This window comes from Tiliqua scincoides, chromosome 15, assembly GCF_035046505.1.
Source record: "Tiliqua scincoides isolate rTilSci1 chromosome 15, rTilSci1.hap2, whole genome shotgun sequence".
Classification (NCBI taxonomy): domain Eukaryota; kingdom Metazoa; phylum Chordata; class Lepidosauria; order Squamata; family Scincidae; genus Tiliqua; species Tiliqua scincoides.
Genome location: NC_089835.1, coordinates 2,711,618 through 2,730,319, shown reverse-complemented (window position 1 = coordinate 2,730,319; position 18,702 = coordinate 2,711,618). Strand labels below are relative to the sequence as shown.

The window sequence follows — 18,702 nt, the reverse complement described above, 5'->3', positions numbered from 1 at the left end:
CATCCACTAAAATGGAGTTAGAACAAGCATAAAGAAATATTTCTTTACCTGGCCTGTAATTAGTCTGCGCAACACCTTGCCACAGGATGTGGTGATTGTATCCAGCTGAGACGCCTTTAAAAGAGGATTGGACAGGTTTCTGGAGGAAAGCTCCATCACAGGTTACAAGCCGGGTGGATATGTGCGACCTCCTGATTTTAGAGGTGGGCTACCTCAGAATGCCAGATGGAAGGGAGGGAACTAGCAGCCCAATCCTATCCACACTTTCCTGGGAGCAAGCCCCATTGAATCTAATGGGACTTACTTCTGAGTAGACATGACTAGGATTGGGCTGTAGGATGCAGGTCTAACTGCACAGAGGATGGTTAGTGTTCGTTTCGTGGTGCCTGCTGAGGGCCGGAAGTGACATCATGAAGCACAAAGTGACGTCATGAAGCACATGATGGCCAGAAACAGGCACTGTGTTCTCACCTTGTGTATTGAAGATCTGGCGAGGAGGTAGGGTGTGGTGCAAATCTTGTTCATAATTTCAAGATATGAGAGAGCCTACTGGGAGAGCCCAATTATAATGGGGGGGGGCAGATATCTGCTTCCAGGGCCATTCGGCCCATTGGCTGTAGGTTCGACACCCCTGCTCTAGTCTGTGTTGGTGTCACAGGCTGGCAGCAGCTCTCAAAGGTTTCAAAGCAAGACATTTTCTCTGCCCTACCAGGAGATGCTGTCAGGGATTGAAGGGGTTGAAAATTGAAGATTGGTCAGGGATTGAAGGGACTGAAGATGCTGTCAGGGATTGAACCCTCTGCATATGACTTAAGGAGGTCTACCCTCCTCATTGATTCGGTCCTGTATTAGTACCATTGTGATTCATTAGGGGTACTCATTCAGCCTGACACCCAACCCTTGACCCCAGACTCCAGCTCTTGTCTCCCACATTTCTCCCTTGTCCTCTCAAATAACCCTGTGCTCAGCTCCCTCCTTCCATCACCTCCAATCAGGAGAGTCCAGTGACCCTTATTGGCTTGTCCGGATACTGAGGGATTCTCCGGTAAGGGTGTTACTGCCGTACATGGCCAAGGAATGACATTTGCCATGGTTACTTCAAGCAGGGGGTCTCTCCCCCCCCCCCGCCCCGCTTTGGCCTTTCAAGGGCTGCAGAATAGGATAGGGGAAGAGAAGCAACAGTGCTGGGGGCACGTGGGTAGATCCTCCTGCCTTCTCCAGCAACTCAAGCCATGAATGTCCATGAAAGGCCCAAGTGACAGGTGGCCTGGAACTTGCCCAAATATGGAATGCGTGAAAAGTCCCCAACCTCTGCAGGGGCAGGCAGGATGTGAGAGAGGCTGCCGGGTGTTGGGGAGGGCCAAAGAGTTGGGAGGTGAGGGCTATAAATCTCTGGAAAACAAGCCTAAGCACAGCTACCCTTCCTTCTGCTTCCTTTTCTTCCCTTCCTTGCTGCTTCTCTCTCTCTGCTGCAGGAGCGGGTGAGTACTTTTGGGAGTCAGTTTTTGATTGTAAGCTCTTTGGGGCAGAGCCCTACACTTGGGGAAACAAAAGAAAACCAACATGCATCAAAACCGACCCCTCTCTTACACTCCGTATTGAACCCATTTCTGCCCAGCCCACAGGTGTATACATTGGATCCTTGTTGCGTATATGGGCAGAAATGACTTAATTACTTAATTGCCATGTTGGGGGTGGGTCTGCACTATCAAAATATTTCATTTCATCTTTGCCCATCTGCTAGAAGGAGATGGAGAGAGCAGTCTGGCCATTGTAGTGCGGTGATTAACAAAAAAGGAGTGAGGGGTTGTAAGGTCAAGTTCCTGTGCTGTCTTTTAGCAGAAGATAATGCATTAAGGCTTAAGCCATTTCTGCCCAACAGGGATCAAATGTGTGCACCTGTGGGCTGGGCAGAAATGGGTTAATGGGGCTTACTCCCAAGAAAACAAAAAGGCATTGAATTGCAGTCTTAATGCATTCATTCTTCCTATTAAAGCTATGAATGCTTTTCAGGGGAAAATTCAACTCTCTCATTGAATGGGAAAAAGTCTTGTGACACTTGGGCAGCAATCCTATACCCACTTACCTGGAAGTAAGTCCCACTAAACTCAATGGAGCTTACTTCTGAGTAGACATGCATAGGATTGCACTGTTGGAGTCTCAGACATTTACTGTAGCAGAAACTGTTGTGTACTTGAGCCTTTTTTCATGCTGATGCAATGAACAACCACCATATTTTAGAAACAAAGGGCATTAAAATAATCATACAATATTATGTCATTGTTAACAGTTTCCAAGCATCTTTGATGGCATCGATGAAGCCCACGAGAGCTTCAGCTGCAGCGCACCTGCTCATTTTTCTGTTGCCATGAGACACTGTGGGCCCAATCCTAGCCAACTTCCCAGTGCCAATGCAGCCCCTTTGTAAGGGAACAAATGTTCCCTTTCCTTGAGGAGGCCTCTGTGATTGTTCCCAAGCTGCAGGATGTAGCACATACCCCATTTGTATCAGCACTGCAAAGCTGGATAGAATTGGGCCCTGGGTTATGTTTGTGGCTGGGGACAAAAACAAGGTAGACTGGATAGGATTCATAGCAATTCCACCCAACAATTTGGGTTTGTCGATTCTAGGGCAAGCAAAACAGAAAAGGAGGAAAGGCAGCTCAGTAGTCACGTGTCTAAGGTGCACAGAGAATGTCTTGGGTTCAATCACTGTTGTCATCCCCAAGCAGGGGTGGGAAAAACCCATGTCTGTAACTATGGAGCGCTGCTGCCAGTCAGTGCTCGACAATACTGCGCTAGATGGATCAAGGGCCTGACTCTGCCGAGAGCAGCTACTGATGAACCTCAAATGACCTACTCAAATCCTGATTGAATCACACTGGGAAGGGAAACCAGATTAAATCCACAGGAGTGCCCTTCTTCTCTGTGCCTCCTGAATTGGTGCAGGAGATGCGGTCGGCAGAGTGCTCTGTCCAGAAGGAAACAAAGTCAGCTCAGGTTGCTTCTAGGATCTCACCCTAACCATCCATTTTTTCCCCAGTGAGCCAACGCCATGTGCGATGATGAGGAGATTACCGCCTTGGTGTGTGACAATGGGTCTGGTTTGGTGAAGGCTGGCTTTGCTGGCGATGATGCCCCCCGGGCCGTCTTTCCTTCCATCGTTGGACGCCCAAGACACCAGGTAACATAAGATAACCAAGTATCCATCCTGCATACGGCAACCAGGGAAAAGACCCAGGCACATGGTGACTGAGCATCTATGCTCTGATGGAGCATGAGCAAGCTTATGTGTCCCAAGAGAACTGGCTGTAAGAGAAAACACAAGGAAAGCAAACGTCCCCTCTCTCCGGGGGCCCCCACCCCGGGCCCAGAATTTCTCTGACTCAAAAACAAAGGCTGGGGAAAGATAAAAAGTGAAATACTCAATGGCCCTCCATACAGTTTCAATTTTCCAATGGGCCCATCCAGCTTTGTACCCCTTCCATGAGTGGAAGACACTTTCCCCATTCAAAAGGCCACCTTGGCAGCCAACCCTGAGACAAGAAAAACTGGTTTCTTCTTCTGAACCAAATTCAATCATCAAAACATTAAACAGCCACTGTAACACATTGAAAGAGGAGGCAGCGATTGGCTACTTATGAGGTGGTCTTTAGCAACTGTCCATCAATGGGACAGAACAGTCCTGCGATTCGAGAACCTATGTTTGGAGTCAGCCCTTGGCTAAAGTAGTCCTCTCCAAGATTTAGGGAGAGCTTTCCCTGGTGGTGGCCACCATGGCCTGGAATTTTAGTGGCACGCATCACACAAGCTATGTGATGATGGGCTTGACATTAGGTGATAGCTGGGATTTGCCTTCTCCAAAGCTATGAAGCCCCTTCTTCAGCTTAGCCCAGGACTGGGAGAAGAGTGGGTGTGGATTGTTTGCCCTTTCTCCCCAAGCCAAAAAAGTCTGACCTGGAAGAGCAGGAGAGGTAATCAAAGATCATTCCCACAGAGGGGAGGGGGGGGAGGAAGTCCCTGACAAATTCCAGCCAGGAATTATCAAGAGATAATTGAGAGATAATTTGCCTCTTGGAGTTCCAAGAGGGTCAGGTTTCCCTTGGGTGAAGTTACACCTTTGAGACAGCTGCTTGGCTATGGCTTCAGATGAGACATCCCAACACAGGAATAGTTCCCACCCACCACTCCCTGACTTCCAGAGGCTTTGCCCACTGCTCTTGTGACCCTCCCCAAGCCGCAGCTGGACAGTCCTGCAATGATGTCCACAGCAAAAAATGATTTTACTTGAGATGACCATCACCTGCCTTGTTCTCAAAAGACACAAGTTGCAGAATCAAAATTTTGCTCCAGCCAATCGTGTATTTTAAGACAGGGGTGTCCAAACTTTTTGGCAAGAGGGCCACATCATCTCTCTGACACTGCAGGGGGCTGGGAAATAATGAGTTAATTTACATTTCAAATTTGAATAAATTTAGATAAATGAATACATTAGAGATGGAACTTATATGGATGAATATAAAAGATTCTAAAAAGATTGGAGGATAGCAACTGTCACGCCTATTTTTAAAAAGGGAAAGAGGGGGGACCCGGGAAACTATAGGCCGGTCAGCCTAACATCCATACCGGGTAAGATGGTGGAATGCCTCATCAAAGATAGGATCTCAAAACACATAGACGAACAGGCCTTGCTGAGGGAGAGTCAGCATGGCTTCTGTAAGGGTAAGTCTTGCCTCACAAACCTTATAGAATTCTTTGAAAAGGTCAACAGGCATGTGGATGCGGGAGAACCCGTGGACATTATATATCTGGACTTTCAGAAGGCGTTCGACACGGTCCCTCACCAAAGACTACTGAAAAAACTCCACAGTCAGGGAATTAGAGGACAGGTCCTCTCGTGGATTGAGAACTGGTTGGAGGCCAGGAAGCAGAGAGTGGGTGTCAATGGGCAATTTTCACAATGGAGAGAGGTGAAAAGCGGTGTGCCCCAAGGATCTGTCCTGGGACCGGTGCTTTTCAACCTCTTCATAAATGACCTGGAGACAGGGTTGAGCAGTGAAGTGGCTAAGTTTGCAGACGACACCAAACTTTTCCGAGTGGTGAAGACCAGAAGTGATTGTGAGGAGCTCCAGAAGGATCTCTCCAGACTGGCAGAATGGGCAGCAAAATGGCAGATGCGCTTCAATGTCAGTAAGTGTAAAGTCATGTACATTGGGGCAAAAAATCAAAACTTTAGATATAGGCTGATGGGTTCTGAGCTGTCTGTGACAGATCAGGAGAGAGATCTCGGGGTGGTGGTGGACAGGTCGATGAAAGTGTCGACCCAATGTGCGGCGGCAGTGAAGAAGGCCAATTCTATGCTTGGGATCATTAGGTAGGGTATTGAGAACAAAACGGCTAGTATTATAATGCCGTTGTACAAATCGATGGTAAGGCCACACCTGGAGTATTGTGTCCAGTTCTGGTCGCCGCATCTCAAAAAAGACATAGTGGAAATGGAAAAGGTGCAAAAGAGAGCGACTAAGATGATTATGGGGCTGGGGCACCTTCCTTATGAGGAAAGGCTATGGTGTTTGGGCCTCTTTAGCCTAGAAAAGAGACACCTGAGGGGGGACATGATTGAGACATACAAAATTATGCAGGGGATGGACAGAGTGGATAGGGAGATGCTCTTTACACTCTCACATAATACCAGAACCAGGGGACATCCACTAAAATTGAGTGTTGGGCGGGTTAGGACAGACAAAAGAAAATATTTCTTTACTCAGCGTGTGGTCGGTCTGTGGAACTCCTTGCCACAGGATGTGGTGATGGTGTCTAGCCTAGACGCCTTTAAAAGGGGATTGGACAAGTTTCTGGAGGAAAAATCCATTACGGGGTACAAGCCATGATGTGTATGCGCAACCTCCTGATTTTAGAAATGGGTTATGTCAAATGCCAGATGCAAGGGAGGGCACCAGGATGAGGTCTCTTGTTATCTGGTGTGCTCCCTGGGGCATTTGGTGGGCGCTGTGAGATACAGGAAGCTGGACTAGATGGGCCTATGGCCTGATCCAGTGGGGCTGTTCTTATGTTCTTATGAATAGTCTTGCAATAGTTCATGGCCTATAAAAGACCTTGCACAAAGCAAGGCTGACCTTTCCTTTGCTGCCACTGCTGCATCACAGATATGAAACAACAAAGCAATGGAGGGAGAGGGCTCCCACAGCTCACATGAGAGGTTGAATAGTTGGTCATTGCACTGAGAACAGTTGCGTTGGGCCAATGTGGGCTGCAGCAAGTCTCCGGAGGGCCAGAGCTCATTGGAGACTGGGGGCTCCCAGTGGGCCAGACTGGGAGTCCTTGAGGGCCGTAGGTGGCCCCAGGGCTTTAAGAGATTTTTAAGCCTCAGGCAGAAAGTTCCAAAATCTTCACAGAAATCAAACACACAAATCCCCCCTCCCCCAGTCTTCCTCTTCCTGGTCCCTGGCCTCCAAAAGAAAGAGGAACAGAGCAGAACAGGAAATGTGGAGAAGAGTGATCAGCTATCAGAGACACTCTAGTCTGCCACTCTCTTCCTCCACACTTCCCCTTCTGATCATAAGAAGAGCCCCACTGGATCAGGCCATAGGCCCATCTAGTCCAGCTTCTTGCATCTCACAGTGGTCCACCAAATGCCCAGGGAGCACACCAGATAACAAGAGACTTGCATCCTGGTGCCCTCCCTTGCATTGGGTCCATTCCCTCTCCTCGAATCCAGGAACTAGGAAAAAGAGAATGGACAGAATGGATAGAGAGATGCTCTTTACACTCTCACATAACACCAGAACCAGGGGACATCCACTAAAATTTAGTGTAGGGAGGGTTAGGACAGACAAAAGAAATATTTCTTTACTCAGCGTGTGGTTGGTCTGTGGAACTCTTTGCCACAGGATGTGGTGATGGCGACTGGCCTGGATGCCTTTAAAAGGGGATTGGACAAGTTTCTGGAGGAAAAATCCATTACGGGTTACAAGCCATGATGTGTATGTGCAATCTCCTGATTTTAGAAATGGGCTACGTCAGATGCAAGGGAGGGCACCAGGATGCAGGTCTCTTGTTACCTGGTGTGCTCCCTGGGGCATTTGGTGGGCCGCTGTGAGATACAGGAAGCTGGACTAGATGGGCCTATGGCCTGATCCAGTGGGGCTCTTCTTATGTTCTTATGGTGGAGAGGGGAGGGTGCAGGCAGATGCCCCTGTCACTCTGCTGTCCAAAGGAACTGTCTGCTACTCTCATGTATGGGCCAGTCCTGAACCACACTAAACAGCAGTAAGATAATACAACAGATGCAATGAATGAAAAGAAGGGCAGAGTCAATGCACGGAGAGTGGAGGACAATTTTTGCAGCTACTGCCTCTGTTCAAATAAAGCCCAAGAGAAGTATGTTAAGATTGCACGTTGGTGGCTCATCATGCACTAGGGTCCAAGGTCACCTCCTGGTATCTCCAGTCCAAATGGAAACGGAATAGCTGCAGCAGGTGCTGGGAAGGCCCTTTGCCTGAGTTGGAAAAGCAGGATAGACAATACCAGGCCAATGGCCTGACTCAGTGCAAGGATTTGATGAGAGCTGATATAGCATAGTGGCTCAAGCTGCAGTCCTACACACACTTACCTGGTCGTAAGCCCCATTGAACACAACAGGACTTACTTTTGAGTAGTCCTTACTTTTGAGGGGACATCCACTAAAATTGAGTGTTGGGAGAGTTAGAACAGACAAAAGAAAACATTTCTTCACTCAGCGTGTGGTCGGTCTGTAGAACTCCTTGCCACAGGATGTGGTGATGGCGTCTAGCCTGGACACCTTTAAAAGGGGATTGGACAAGTTTCTGGAGGAAAAATCCATTATGGGGTACAAGCCATGATGTGTATGCGCAACCTCTTGATTTTAGAAATGGGCTATGTCAGAATGCTAGATGCAAGGGAGGGCACTGGGATGAGGTCTCTTGTTACCTGGTGTGCTTCCTGGGGCATTTGGTGGGCTGCTGTGAGATCCAGGAAGCTGGACTAGATGGGCCTATGGCCTGATCCAGTGGGGCTGTTCTTAGGTTCTTATGTTCTTATGGGAAGGACAGAGTCAATTCAAAACAGAGCTCTTTTCTCCCCCTCCCCCCCAGAAATTAAGCACCAAGTGGCATCGTATGAAGCTGCCTTCTCACCCTCGGTGTGTACAGCTCAGCATTGTCAGGCAGAACCACCTTCCACACAAGGGGGGGGGGTGGATTCAGCCAGGTGGGGAACTGGCTGAGTCAAGCACTGGCCAGCAGCATCTTCCCAGGGTTTCAGAAAAGGTCCTTTCCCAGCTGGAGGTGGTGTAGGGACTGAGTTCGATACCTCCTGCACGCAGAGGAGGCCATCCCTCTGATCAGCTCAAGCCCTCTCCCCACTTCTTCCTAGGGCGTCATGGTGGGCATGGGGCAGAAAGACTCCTATGTGGGAGACGAGGCCCAGAGCAAGCGAGGCATTCTGACCCTGAAATATCCTATTGAGCACGGCATCATCACCAACTGGGATGACATGGAGAAGATCTGGCACCATACCTTCTACAACGAGCTGCGGGTGGCCCCCGAGGAGCACCCCACCCTGCTCACCGAGGCCCCCCTCAACCCCAAGGCCAACCGGGAAAAGATGACCCAGATCATGTTTGAGACCTTCAACGTGCCCGCCATGTATGTCGCCATCCAGGCTGTGCTGTCACTCTATGCCTCTGGCCGAACCACCGGTAAGAGAGGAACTGCCTTAAAAGAGTCAGGCCGTTGGTCAGTTCAGTTCAGTTCAGGCTCCAACTCTGGCAGGCAGCCGTTCTCCAGGCAGGAATTTCTCTGCTGTAGTTGGAGGTGCTCCAAGGACTGGACTTGGTGCATTACTCTGAAAGCGTCCTGGTTAAAGCAGCTGCTTTGTAAAGGGTCAGGTTCCATCCCTGGCAAGTAGGGCTGGGAAAGTGTGTGTTGGCAACCTTCAGTCTCAAAAGACTATGGTATCGCGCTCTGAAAGGTGGTTCTGGAACAGCGTCTAGTGTGGCTGAAAAGGCCAATTCGGGAGCGACAATCCCTTCCACACCAGGAGCAAGTGCAGTCTGTCCCTGGTCTGTCTCCCTGGCTATGGGCCTTCCTTCTTTGCCTCTTAGCCTCAGACTGTTGGCCAAGTGTCTCTTCAAACTGGGAAAGGCCATGCTGCACAGCCTGCCTCCAAGCGGGCCGCTCAGAGGCCAGGGTTTCCCACTTGTTGAGGTCCACTCCTAAGGCCTTCAGATCCCTCTTGCAGATGTCCTTGTATCGCAGCTGTGGTTTAGGGCTGGGAAAGACCCTCTGCAGAAAACCCTGGTGAGAGCTGCTGCTGGTCAGGGGATGGACAGAGTAGATAGGGAGAGGGGATGGACAGAGTAGATAGGGAGATGCTCTTTACACTCTCACATAATACCAGAACCAGGGGACATCCACTAAAATTGAGTGTTGGGCGGGTTAGGACAGACAAAAGAAAATATTTCTTTACTCAGCGTGTGGTCAGTCTGTGGAACTCCTTGCCACAGGATGTGGTGATGGTGTCTAGCCTAGACGCCTTTAAAAGGGGATTGGACGAGTTTCTGGAGGAAAAATCCATTATGGGGTACAAGCCATGATGTGTATGCGCAACCTCCTGATTTTAGGAATGGGTTAAGTCAGAATGCCAGATGTAGGGGAGAGCACCAGGACGAGGTCTCTTGTTATCTGGTGTGCTCCCTGGGGCATTTGGTGGGCCGCTGTGAGATACAGGAAGCTGGACTAGATGGGCCTATGGCCTGATCCAGTGGGGCTGTTCTTATGTTCTTATGTTCTTATGTTTAGCAATACTGAACCAGACAGACCAAGGCCTGGACTCTGCATGAAGCAGACTCCTGGGTTGCAAGTGCCCCTGAGTAGCAGGCTAGCTTGTGCAAGCTTAAGCTGTAAAAAATGGGCTCATGTTGACTAAGGTTTCTGCAGATTATGGAGAGGAAGTCAAGGGACTTTGTATACATGCTCCCCTGGCATATTCAGTGTGCACGCTTTGCACGCACACATCTGCAGGAGAAATACTTGGGAAGATGATTTGCCAGCCAACACCCTTCCACGTAACTGAGAAGCACCATGTTCTTCCTCTTCAGCCTGACCTGGAAAAGGCAGGGGAAAGGAGAGGGAGAGTGGAAGAGGGAACCAGAGACAGGCAGGCAGTGGAGCTACACCCCCTAGCCTTTCCACCGCCTCTAAAATTGTTGTAGTGCTCCAACCTCCCTTCCTGCCCTAGCTCTCTCCCGACCCAGGTTTCCCCTTCTGCAGGAATTGTGCTGGATTCCGGGGACGGCGTCACCCACAACGTCCCCATTTATGAGGGCTACGCCTTGCCCCACGCCATCCAGCGCTTGGACCTGGCCGGCCGCGACCTCACCGACTACTTGATGAAGATCCTCACTGAGCGTGGCTATTCCTTTGTCACAACAGGTAAGGGAGCTGGCACAGGGCTGGCAGAACTGGCCGGCAAGGGAGGGCGCCAGAAGGCCAGGAGGAAAGAGAGGACGCTCTGCGGGGTGGAGGAGAGCAGGCGTCACCGGATGAGGCAACTCCAAAATACACCACACTTCCATCACGTCATTGACCACCTTGCTTTTGGGTTGGGGGGGGGTGGAGAGCCCCATAATCTGGATCAGGACGCTGAGGCCTGTGGTCCCAGTCGAGATCAGGACCTATAGCTGTGCAATTTGCCCTGGAAAAAGAGATGCTCCAATTAGAACAACAGAATGGACTCTCTTCCCCACATCAAGCACCCAAATTGGGACTGCAGCAGGGAACTGGGTTTAAACCCTCCTCAGTCCTGATTGGGACCCCCCCCACCCCATATTCACAGGGGGGTGGAACCATGCACAGCAGGGCCAACAGCACAAGTAGAGTCACTCGGATTGAGCTGAACTACCTTCCGCAGCGGCAGGGGTGGTGTCGGAGTCAACCAGGTGGGGAACAGGCTGAGTAGCTACATCCAGAGGGTCCACTTAGCTGGTCTGAAGCTCTGAACACTCACTGTTGGCAGCACCCCATGTGACAGCAGCAGGAACCTCAGCACAGGGCTTCCCCCCTAGCATCAGCACTGCCCCACACCTGTCTCAAAAGAGCTGGTGTGATAGGGAGATTAGGGTATCGAAGAACTGAATTAGAGCTCTCACCCTTACAAAGAATTACACGGCTCCAAACACCCGAGGGTCGCGCCTGCTCTTCCAAGCGCAGCTTACGTGTGTTCCAATCTCCCCCGCAATTCCAAGTGCGGTTGATTCACGCAGCTGAGACGTGCTTCAGCTCAGCTACTGTCCCAGAAGGATGAGGTCCGTCTTCCACAGAGCGGGCCGCACTCCAACTGGCTGAACGAACCCCTTCCCCCTTCCCACAGCCGAGCGGGAGATTGTGCGTGACATCAAGGAGAAGCTGGGCTACGTGGCGCTGGACTTTGAGAACGAGATGGCCACGGCCGCCTCCTCCTCGTCCCTGGAGAAGAGCTACGAGCTCCCCGATGGGCAGGTCATCACCATTGGCAACGAGCGCTTCCGCTGCCCAGAGACCCTGTTCCAGCCCTCTTTTATTGGTAAGGCAGCAGAAGGCCTGCAGTGCAAGCTGGGGGCAGGTCTGGCGAGGGGATTTCGAGCAGTGCTTTCCAACTGGTGATGTCACAGGTTGAGAGGGGTACTTGGTCCTGCTGCTGCAGGAGGTGCTGCTCCTGCTCTGTCCAGACCAGCACTTCCAGGAGAGGCCTGGGTTGAGAAAGGGAGGCACAGAGCGCAAGGGAGGCAGGCACACCTGGAGAGGCCTCCTGCCTACTGCAGGAATGAATGTGACATAAGAACATAAGAACAGCCCCACTGGATCAGGCCATAGGCCCATCTTCCTGTATCTCCAGCTTCCTGTATCTCACAGCGGCCCACCAAATGCCCCAGGGAGCACACCAGATAACAAGAGACCTCATCCTGGTGCCCTCCCTTGCACTGGCCTTCTGACATAGCCCATTTCTAAAATCAGGAGGTTGCGCATACACATCATGGCTTGTAACCCATAATGGATTTTTCCTCCAGAAACTTGTCCAATCCCCTTTTAAAGGCGTTGAGGCCAGTCGCCAGCACCACATCCTGTGGCAAAGAGTTCCACAGACCAACCACACGCTGCGTAAAGAAATTCTTTCGTCTAACTCTCCCAACACTCAATTTTAGTGGATGTCCCCTAACACCAGTGGTTCTGGTGTTATGTGAGAGTGTAAAGAGCATCTCTCTATCCACTCTGTCCATCCCCTGCATAATTTTGTATGTCTCAATCATGTCCCCCCTCAGGCGTCTCTTTTCTAGGCTGAAGAGGCCCAAACGCCGTAGCCTTTCCTCATAAGGAAGGTGCCCCAGCCCCATAATCATCTTAGTCGCTCTCTTTTGCACCTTTTCCATTTCCACTATGTCTTTTTTGAGATGCGGCATTCAATCTCGAGTGGGCTCAGTTTCCCCAACGTGTGCAACACAAGAATCTACCTGTAAGGTTTCCTTTTCTGGCATCTGCTGCAACGGGGCTCACTACTCCCCGTTGCAGCATTGACCAAAGATGTTTCCAATTCTTGGCCATCAGGATGCCTAGTGTCATTAGAGTGGCGCATTTGTGAAGCCAGCTGAGGCTACAGCCCCGGAAGCAGAAGGAGGCAAGGTCATGCACCTGCTTCTGTCTACTTGCCCCTCCTCCTCACTCCCTGGAGTGGAAAAGAAACACTGGGACAGAGTGGAAGGGAGGTGGGCTACAGTGTCCACTCCATCCCCCACTTTTTTCTCCAGTCCAGGGAGTGGGAAGAGGCAGCTGGCAATCTCATCAGATAAGAGACATGACTGGGGGCCAACCCAGGACACAGTGGTACATTTTGAAGTTAAGGAGCTTGTCATGCAGAGCGCCAAATCTCAGCTATAATGACAAGCACACAGATATGTACCCTGGATTTCACATGAAATCGCACTAAGGGTGCAATCCTCACCAACCTTCCAGCACTGGCATAGCTGTGACAGTGGGGCATCGGCTGCATCCTGCAGTTGGGGGGCAGTCACGGAGGCCTCCTCAAGCTAAGGCAATGTTTGTTCCCTTACCTCGGAGTTGCATTGCAGTTATGGTTGGCAACCTTCAGTCTGGAAAGACTATGGTATAAGCCTACAGCACCCGGTATTCCCAAGCGGTCTCCCATCCAAGTACTAACCAGGCCTGACCCTGCTTAGCTTCCCAGATCATGGTATAAGCCTACAGCACCCAGTATTTCCAGGCGGTCTCCCATCCAAGTACTAACCAGGCCTGACCGTGCTTAGCTTCCCAGATCATGGTATAAGCCTACAGCGCCCGGTATTCCCAGGCGGTCTCCCATCCAAGTACTAACCAGGCCTGACCCTGCTTAGCTTCCAAGATCATGGCATAAGCCTACAGCCCCCGGTATTCCCAGGCAGTCTCCCATCCAAGTACTAACCAGGCCTGACCCTGCTTAGCTTCCAAGATCATGGCATAAGCCTACAGCGCCCGGTATTCCCAGGCGGTCTCCCATCCAAGTACTAACCAGGCCTGACCCTGCTTAGCTTCCAAGATCAGACAAAATCAGGCATGTGCAGGGTAACAGTTGCTGCGTATGACAATGTTGGAAAATTGGTTAGGATTGTGGCCTTAGCCTATCATTTCCAAAAACTCACTCTTTTTGTACTCACGAAGAGAACATTTGTTGTACAAATGTTGTAACATTTGTACCTCCCACTTGCTCTGCCCACACCACTCATGAAGTTTGAACCCCTCTCCCTTCTCCAAGCCCCCTCGCAAGCTAGCTCCCTTCTGCCACCCTTTATGCCTTGATCAGTATGAAAGACAATCACCCCAGCTGGTTTCTTTAGAAAGGGATGCTGTTGCTTACGGAACCATCAAGACACAGACGATTGCCAGGCAGGGTGGCACTTAAAAGAGGTGTCAGGGAGGGAGGGCGCACAGTGCTTCAGTGGCCAAAAGGTCAAGCTGTTCCTTCAAGACTGGGGGAAAAATATCACAGGATGTCACGAATGCTAAACCTTACTGGAGACGCATCAGGAATTGTGGGGGAAACAAGCAGAGAGAGGGCGGCTTGATTAAACTGACCGAGGCTGATCGGGTAAACAGACAGTAAACTGATCGGGTACACATTCCACTTCTGAAAAGGCCCTGGGGCTTTGGCGGTGGGCAGAGAGGACAGCTGGCCTCTCCAGGGCAGGGCTCCTGGTTGGTCTTTTCCCACCCAAAATAGGCCAGGAATTCTAGGAGAGCACCTCCTATTTGAGATAAGCACCTTCTCCTGTTGCCAGCTGCTGCATAGGCCATGGCAAAACCCTTTGACTTTTGGCCTTGGAGAAGAATTCTTTTCTGTGGATGTCGTTCCTTAAAAGCTCTCCCACCCTTTGAAACACACACACACACACACACACACCCTCCTTTCTCTAAGCTCCTCTGTGCATGGCAGGACCACACAGGGCTCGTGAGGAATCCCTCCAGAAAGATGTGTGAATGCTCGACTTTGGTCAAGCGTTTAGGGTGCTATTGGAGAGTGCAAGGCAAGTTTATGGGGGGAGCATGACCTGGCTTTTTATAGGTACTCCTCTGGTTGTCACTGTTGGAGTGATCACTTATGGTCACCTGAGCCCTTTGTGTTTCCCCACTCTTGGGAGTCCAGTGGGCTCCCCGGTCCAGCAAGCTGGTTCAGAGTCAAGTCCCTGCTTAACTGGTCAGTCGGTGAAGGGCAAAACAGAGGATGGCAACGCAGTAAATGTGGCTACTGCATCCAAAAGACGCCATGGCCCTTTGGGATGTCGATTCCCAGACAAGATTCTCTGAAGTAATACATATGGGGGGGGGAGTATGTATCCTCCTTTCTCCCTTCCCTGCCTCTCTACGTGGGAGGGAGCATGGAGGAGGGGGGCAGTGACAGCAGTATGACTGGGGTTCCTTAATTGCCACCAGAAAATGGCAGCCAGATCCCCCCCCCCATGTGCTGCCAAGGACACATCGCTGTAATAAGAACATCTGGATCAGGTCAAGCACCTGATCCAGTGACCCGCTTCCTCCCAGCTGCCTCTCTGGAAAGTGCAAAAGCAGGACAGAGTAGCAGACCTCACAGGGGCTCCTCTGAGGGCCAGCCCTGGAAACAGACACAATCATGTCACCATGCACAGGACAGACACACACACACACACACACACACAGAGGGAGGGAGGGAGTCCAATTTCACCATCTGACCTTCTGCCCAGGCATGGAGTCTGCAGGCATCCATGAGACCACCTACAACTCCATCATGAAATGCGACATAGACATCCGCAAGGACCTGTATGCCAACAACGTCCTCTCTGGTGGCACTACCATGTACCCTGGCATTGCTGACCGGATGCAGAAAGAGATTACTGCCTTGGCCCCCAGCACCATGAAGATCAAGGTGAGAGCTGCATGTGGGTGGCTGTAAATCCCAACATTCTGAGAGAGGCCCAAACACGGTACAGGAAGGAGAAGCTACTCTACGTTCAATGGGCCCCTCCTTCCGCAAAGGCAACTTTTTGCTCGGTGCTTTCTCTCTCTGGGGCACCTTGAATCCCCTCCGCAAGGTGGATGTGCTTAAAACCCAACAACTCTGTTCTGAGGTGGGCTCAATTTGGTGAAGATGCCAGCCCTGCCAATCTCTTCCTAGGGAAACTCATGCCTCCACATTGAACTAGGTAGACAGCTGCCATACTGAGTCAGGCCTTTGCTCCCTTTAGCTCAGCATTGTCTAGCACTGACTGGCAGCAGCTCTTCAAGGTTTCCTGGTTTAACGTGGAAATCCTGCCAGGGATTTTACCCAGGACAGTTTGCATGCAAAGCAAGGCTATATATACCACTTACAGCCCAGTCCTATGCAGGTTTACTCAGAACTCCTATTGTGTTCAATGGGGCCTACTCCCAGGAAGTCTGCATAGGAATGTAGCCCTAGCTACAGCCCCACCCCAGTACAATGCTGCAGAAGCACAGAAAGGCCACAGAACATGACAGTTGGCTGAAGAATTTGGCAAATAAGGTCAGCTTTATTTTTTTAAAAGTGAGCAAGTTTCTAGTTGTGGTTATAAGTTACTTGAAGCTGGTAGACAAAGCCTGCTGGAGCCCCACAAGCCAGTAAGGGGGTGGAATAAGATATCCTGTTGCTGGAGGCTGGGTTTCAACAGCCTATATCAGAGGTTCTCACCCATTTAGAACCGGGACCCACTTTTTAGAATGAGAGTCTGTCAGGACCCACCAGATGTCATGACCAGAAGTGACGTCATCAAGCGGGAAGATTTTTACCAATCCTAGGCTGCAATCCTACCCACAATTACCCAGGAGTAAGTTCCACTGACGATAATTGTTAAAAGAATATACAGAGTAGCTTGTTAAAAGTACAGGCCTGTCACATTTCCCCAAATGCAGTCACATACCATGGGAGCATCAAGTCGAATACATGAAAAATAAAATATTGAAATGAATGGGGACCCACTTGAAATTGGCTCGCGACCCACCTAGTGGGTTCTTACCCACAGTTTGAGAAACACTGGCCTATTTGACTCCTTGCCCCCTCTTGCAAAAGATAAGCCAGTTTTGATTTGGCAGAGTGCGTGGCCCAAGGGCATTTCTGGCTCCTGCCTTTCTCCAGCAAAAAGTATGCTTTTGAGAGAGGACCAGAGCAGATCACAAATGCAAACAGCCATTAGCCCAAATTTGCTGGAAGAGAAATGCAGCAGGTCAAAGAGACAATGTAAATTCAGCAATCACTCCAGTCCCCTATTGTCCATATACAGTTTAGCTCTGAGCTCTGGGTTCTGCAACGATTAATGCTGTGTTGGAAAGCCTAGTGTGAACCAAGAATGATGCAGCCAAGGGCTTGTAGCTGGGGAGGGGGGTTGAAAACTCAAGGTGGGAAATGAATTTCCAACATACAGCATAAAAGGCAGGGGGAATACCTCCAGGAATAGCTTCAGGCAGAGTCAGCTGTCCTGAAAAAGTGGGATGTAAAAATTTAAAAGACAACCTAGGGCAGTGTTTCCCATACTGTGGGGTTGGGACCCACTAGGTTGGTCACGAGTCAATTTCAGGTGGGTCCCCATTCGTTTTGGTATTTTATTTGTATTCTATCCAAGTTGATGCTACCATGGTATGTGACTGCATTTGGGGAAGTGTTACAGATCTGTACTTTTAATAGGTGATTATGTATATACCTTTTACAATGACAATCAATGGGGCTTACTCCTCAGTAAGTGTGGATAGGATTGCAGCTCTTGGCATGTTTGGAGAATGCTTTTTAAAGAGACCAGCAATGGCTTAGAAGGGTTAGGAGAGTTCTTCTTTACTTTAAATAAATAGTTAAACTTAACTTAATGTAAACTTTAATTGACTGCTTTGATTATGTCGTATCAGGGTGTTAAAAATTTTCCTTGATGGTGTCACTTCCAGCCATGACATCACTTCCAGGTTAATATCACCACTTCCAACAGATTGCCGTTCTAAAAAGTGGGTCCCAGTGCTAAGAAGTTTGAGAACCAATGACCTAAGGCAGGGCTGCCCAAAGTTTTTGGCAGGAGGGCCACATCATCTCTCTGACACTGTGTCGGGGATCGGATTAAAAAAAAATTAATTTACATTTAAAATTTGAATAAATTTACATAAGTTTACATAAATGAATATATTAAAGATGAACTTATATGAATGAATGAAGGTCTTGCAATAGCTCAAGACCTATAAAAGGCCTTGCACAAAGCAAGGCCAGCCTTTCCTTTGCTGCTGCTACTGCATCACAGATGTGAAACAGCAAGCAGGGGAGGGAGCCCTCATCCCACAGCTCATGCAAGAGGTCAAACAGTTGCCCTCACGCTGAAAGCAGTTGTGTCAGGCCAGTGCAGGCTCCAACAAATCTCCAGAGGGCCAGATGCTCATTAGACACTGGGGGCTCCCTGAGGCCACATTGGGAGTCCTTGAGGGCCGCAAGTGGCCCCAGGGCTGGGGTTTGGGCACCCCTGACCCAGGGGATTACGTGGGGCTAACGGGGTCCTTCCCTCTAGGTGAGAACATAATCAACCTGATGCAATTTGTCTTCTGCTCTAGATCATCGCCCCACCTGAGCGCAAATATTCTGTGTGGATTGGCGGTTCCATCTTGGCTTCACTCTCCACCTTCCAGCAGATGTGGATCAGCAAACAGGAATATGATGAAGCAGGCCCTTCTATCGTCCACAGGAAGTGCTTCTGAACACCCCTCTCTCCCCTCCTTGCTTCTCATTTCATGCCCAGACTACCATCCCCCCATCCCAGCCCAAAATGCCTTTTGCTCCTCCTTTGCCCCCCAGATACCACCCACTGTCAGGAAGTTTACTCACAAGTATAAAATGGGGGAAAGGTTGTAGAAGACTTTTTGGCACCTCGGACTCTCCTTCCACTGTGTGCCTTCTCTACTGCAAGACAGCCGTCACCTTGAGCTCAAGCATCAGAGCTCAAGTCCCACACTTTTTCATCTTTAGAAACAGGTTTTTATTGATTAAGAATGAAACACAAACACACTAACTTCTCCCACACCCCTCCAAAGCCTTAAAGAAATAAAAAACTTTTTACAGTGGAAACATGATGGAAGACTGATCCTTTTTGAGTCCACCTTTTACCAAGTGCATGTATGC

The 18,702-nt window shown here is 50.0% G+C and overlaps 1 protein-coding gene across 1 annotated transcript; it reads left to right on the top strand.

The window, feature by feature from the left end:
- Positions 1-1,351: 1,351 nt before the first annotated feature.
- On the top strand, positions 1,352-18,640 carry LOC136635080 (actin, alpha cardiac muscle 1-like). The gene is made up of 7 exons (XM_066610180.1): positions 1,352-1,481; positions 3,044-3,184; positions 8,416-8,740; positions 10,314-10,475; positions 11,413-11,604; positions 15,287-15,468; positions 18,138-18,640. The coding sequence occupies exons 2-7, from the start codon at positions 3,056-3,058 to the stop codon at positions 18,279-18,281; spliced, it is 1,134 nt and encodes a 377-aa protein (XP_066466277.1). The 5' UTR covers positions 1,352-1,481; positions 3,044-3,055; the 3' UTR covers positions 18,282-18,640.
- Positions 18,641-18,702: the final 62 nt, after the last annotated feature.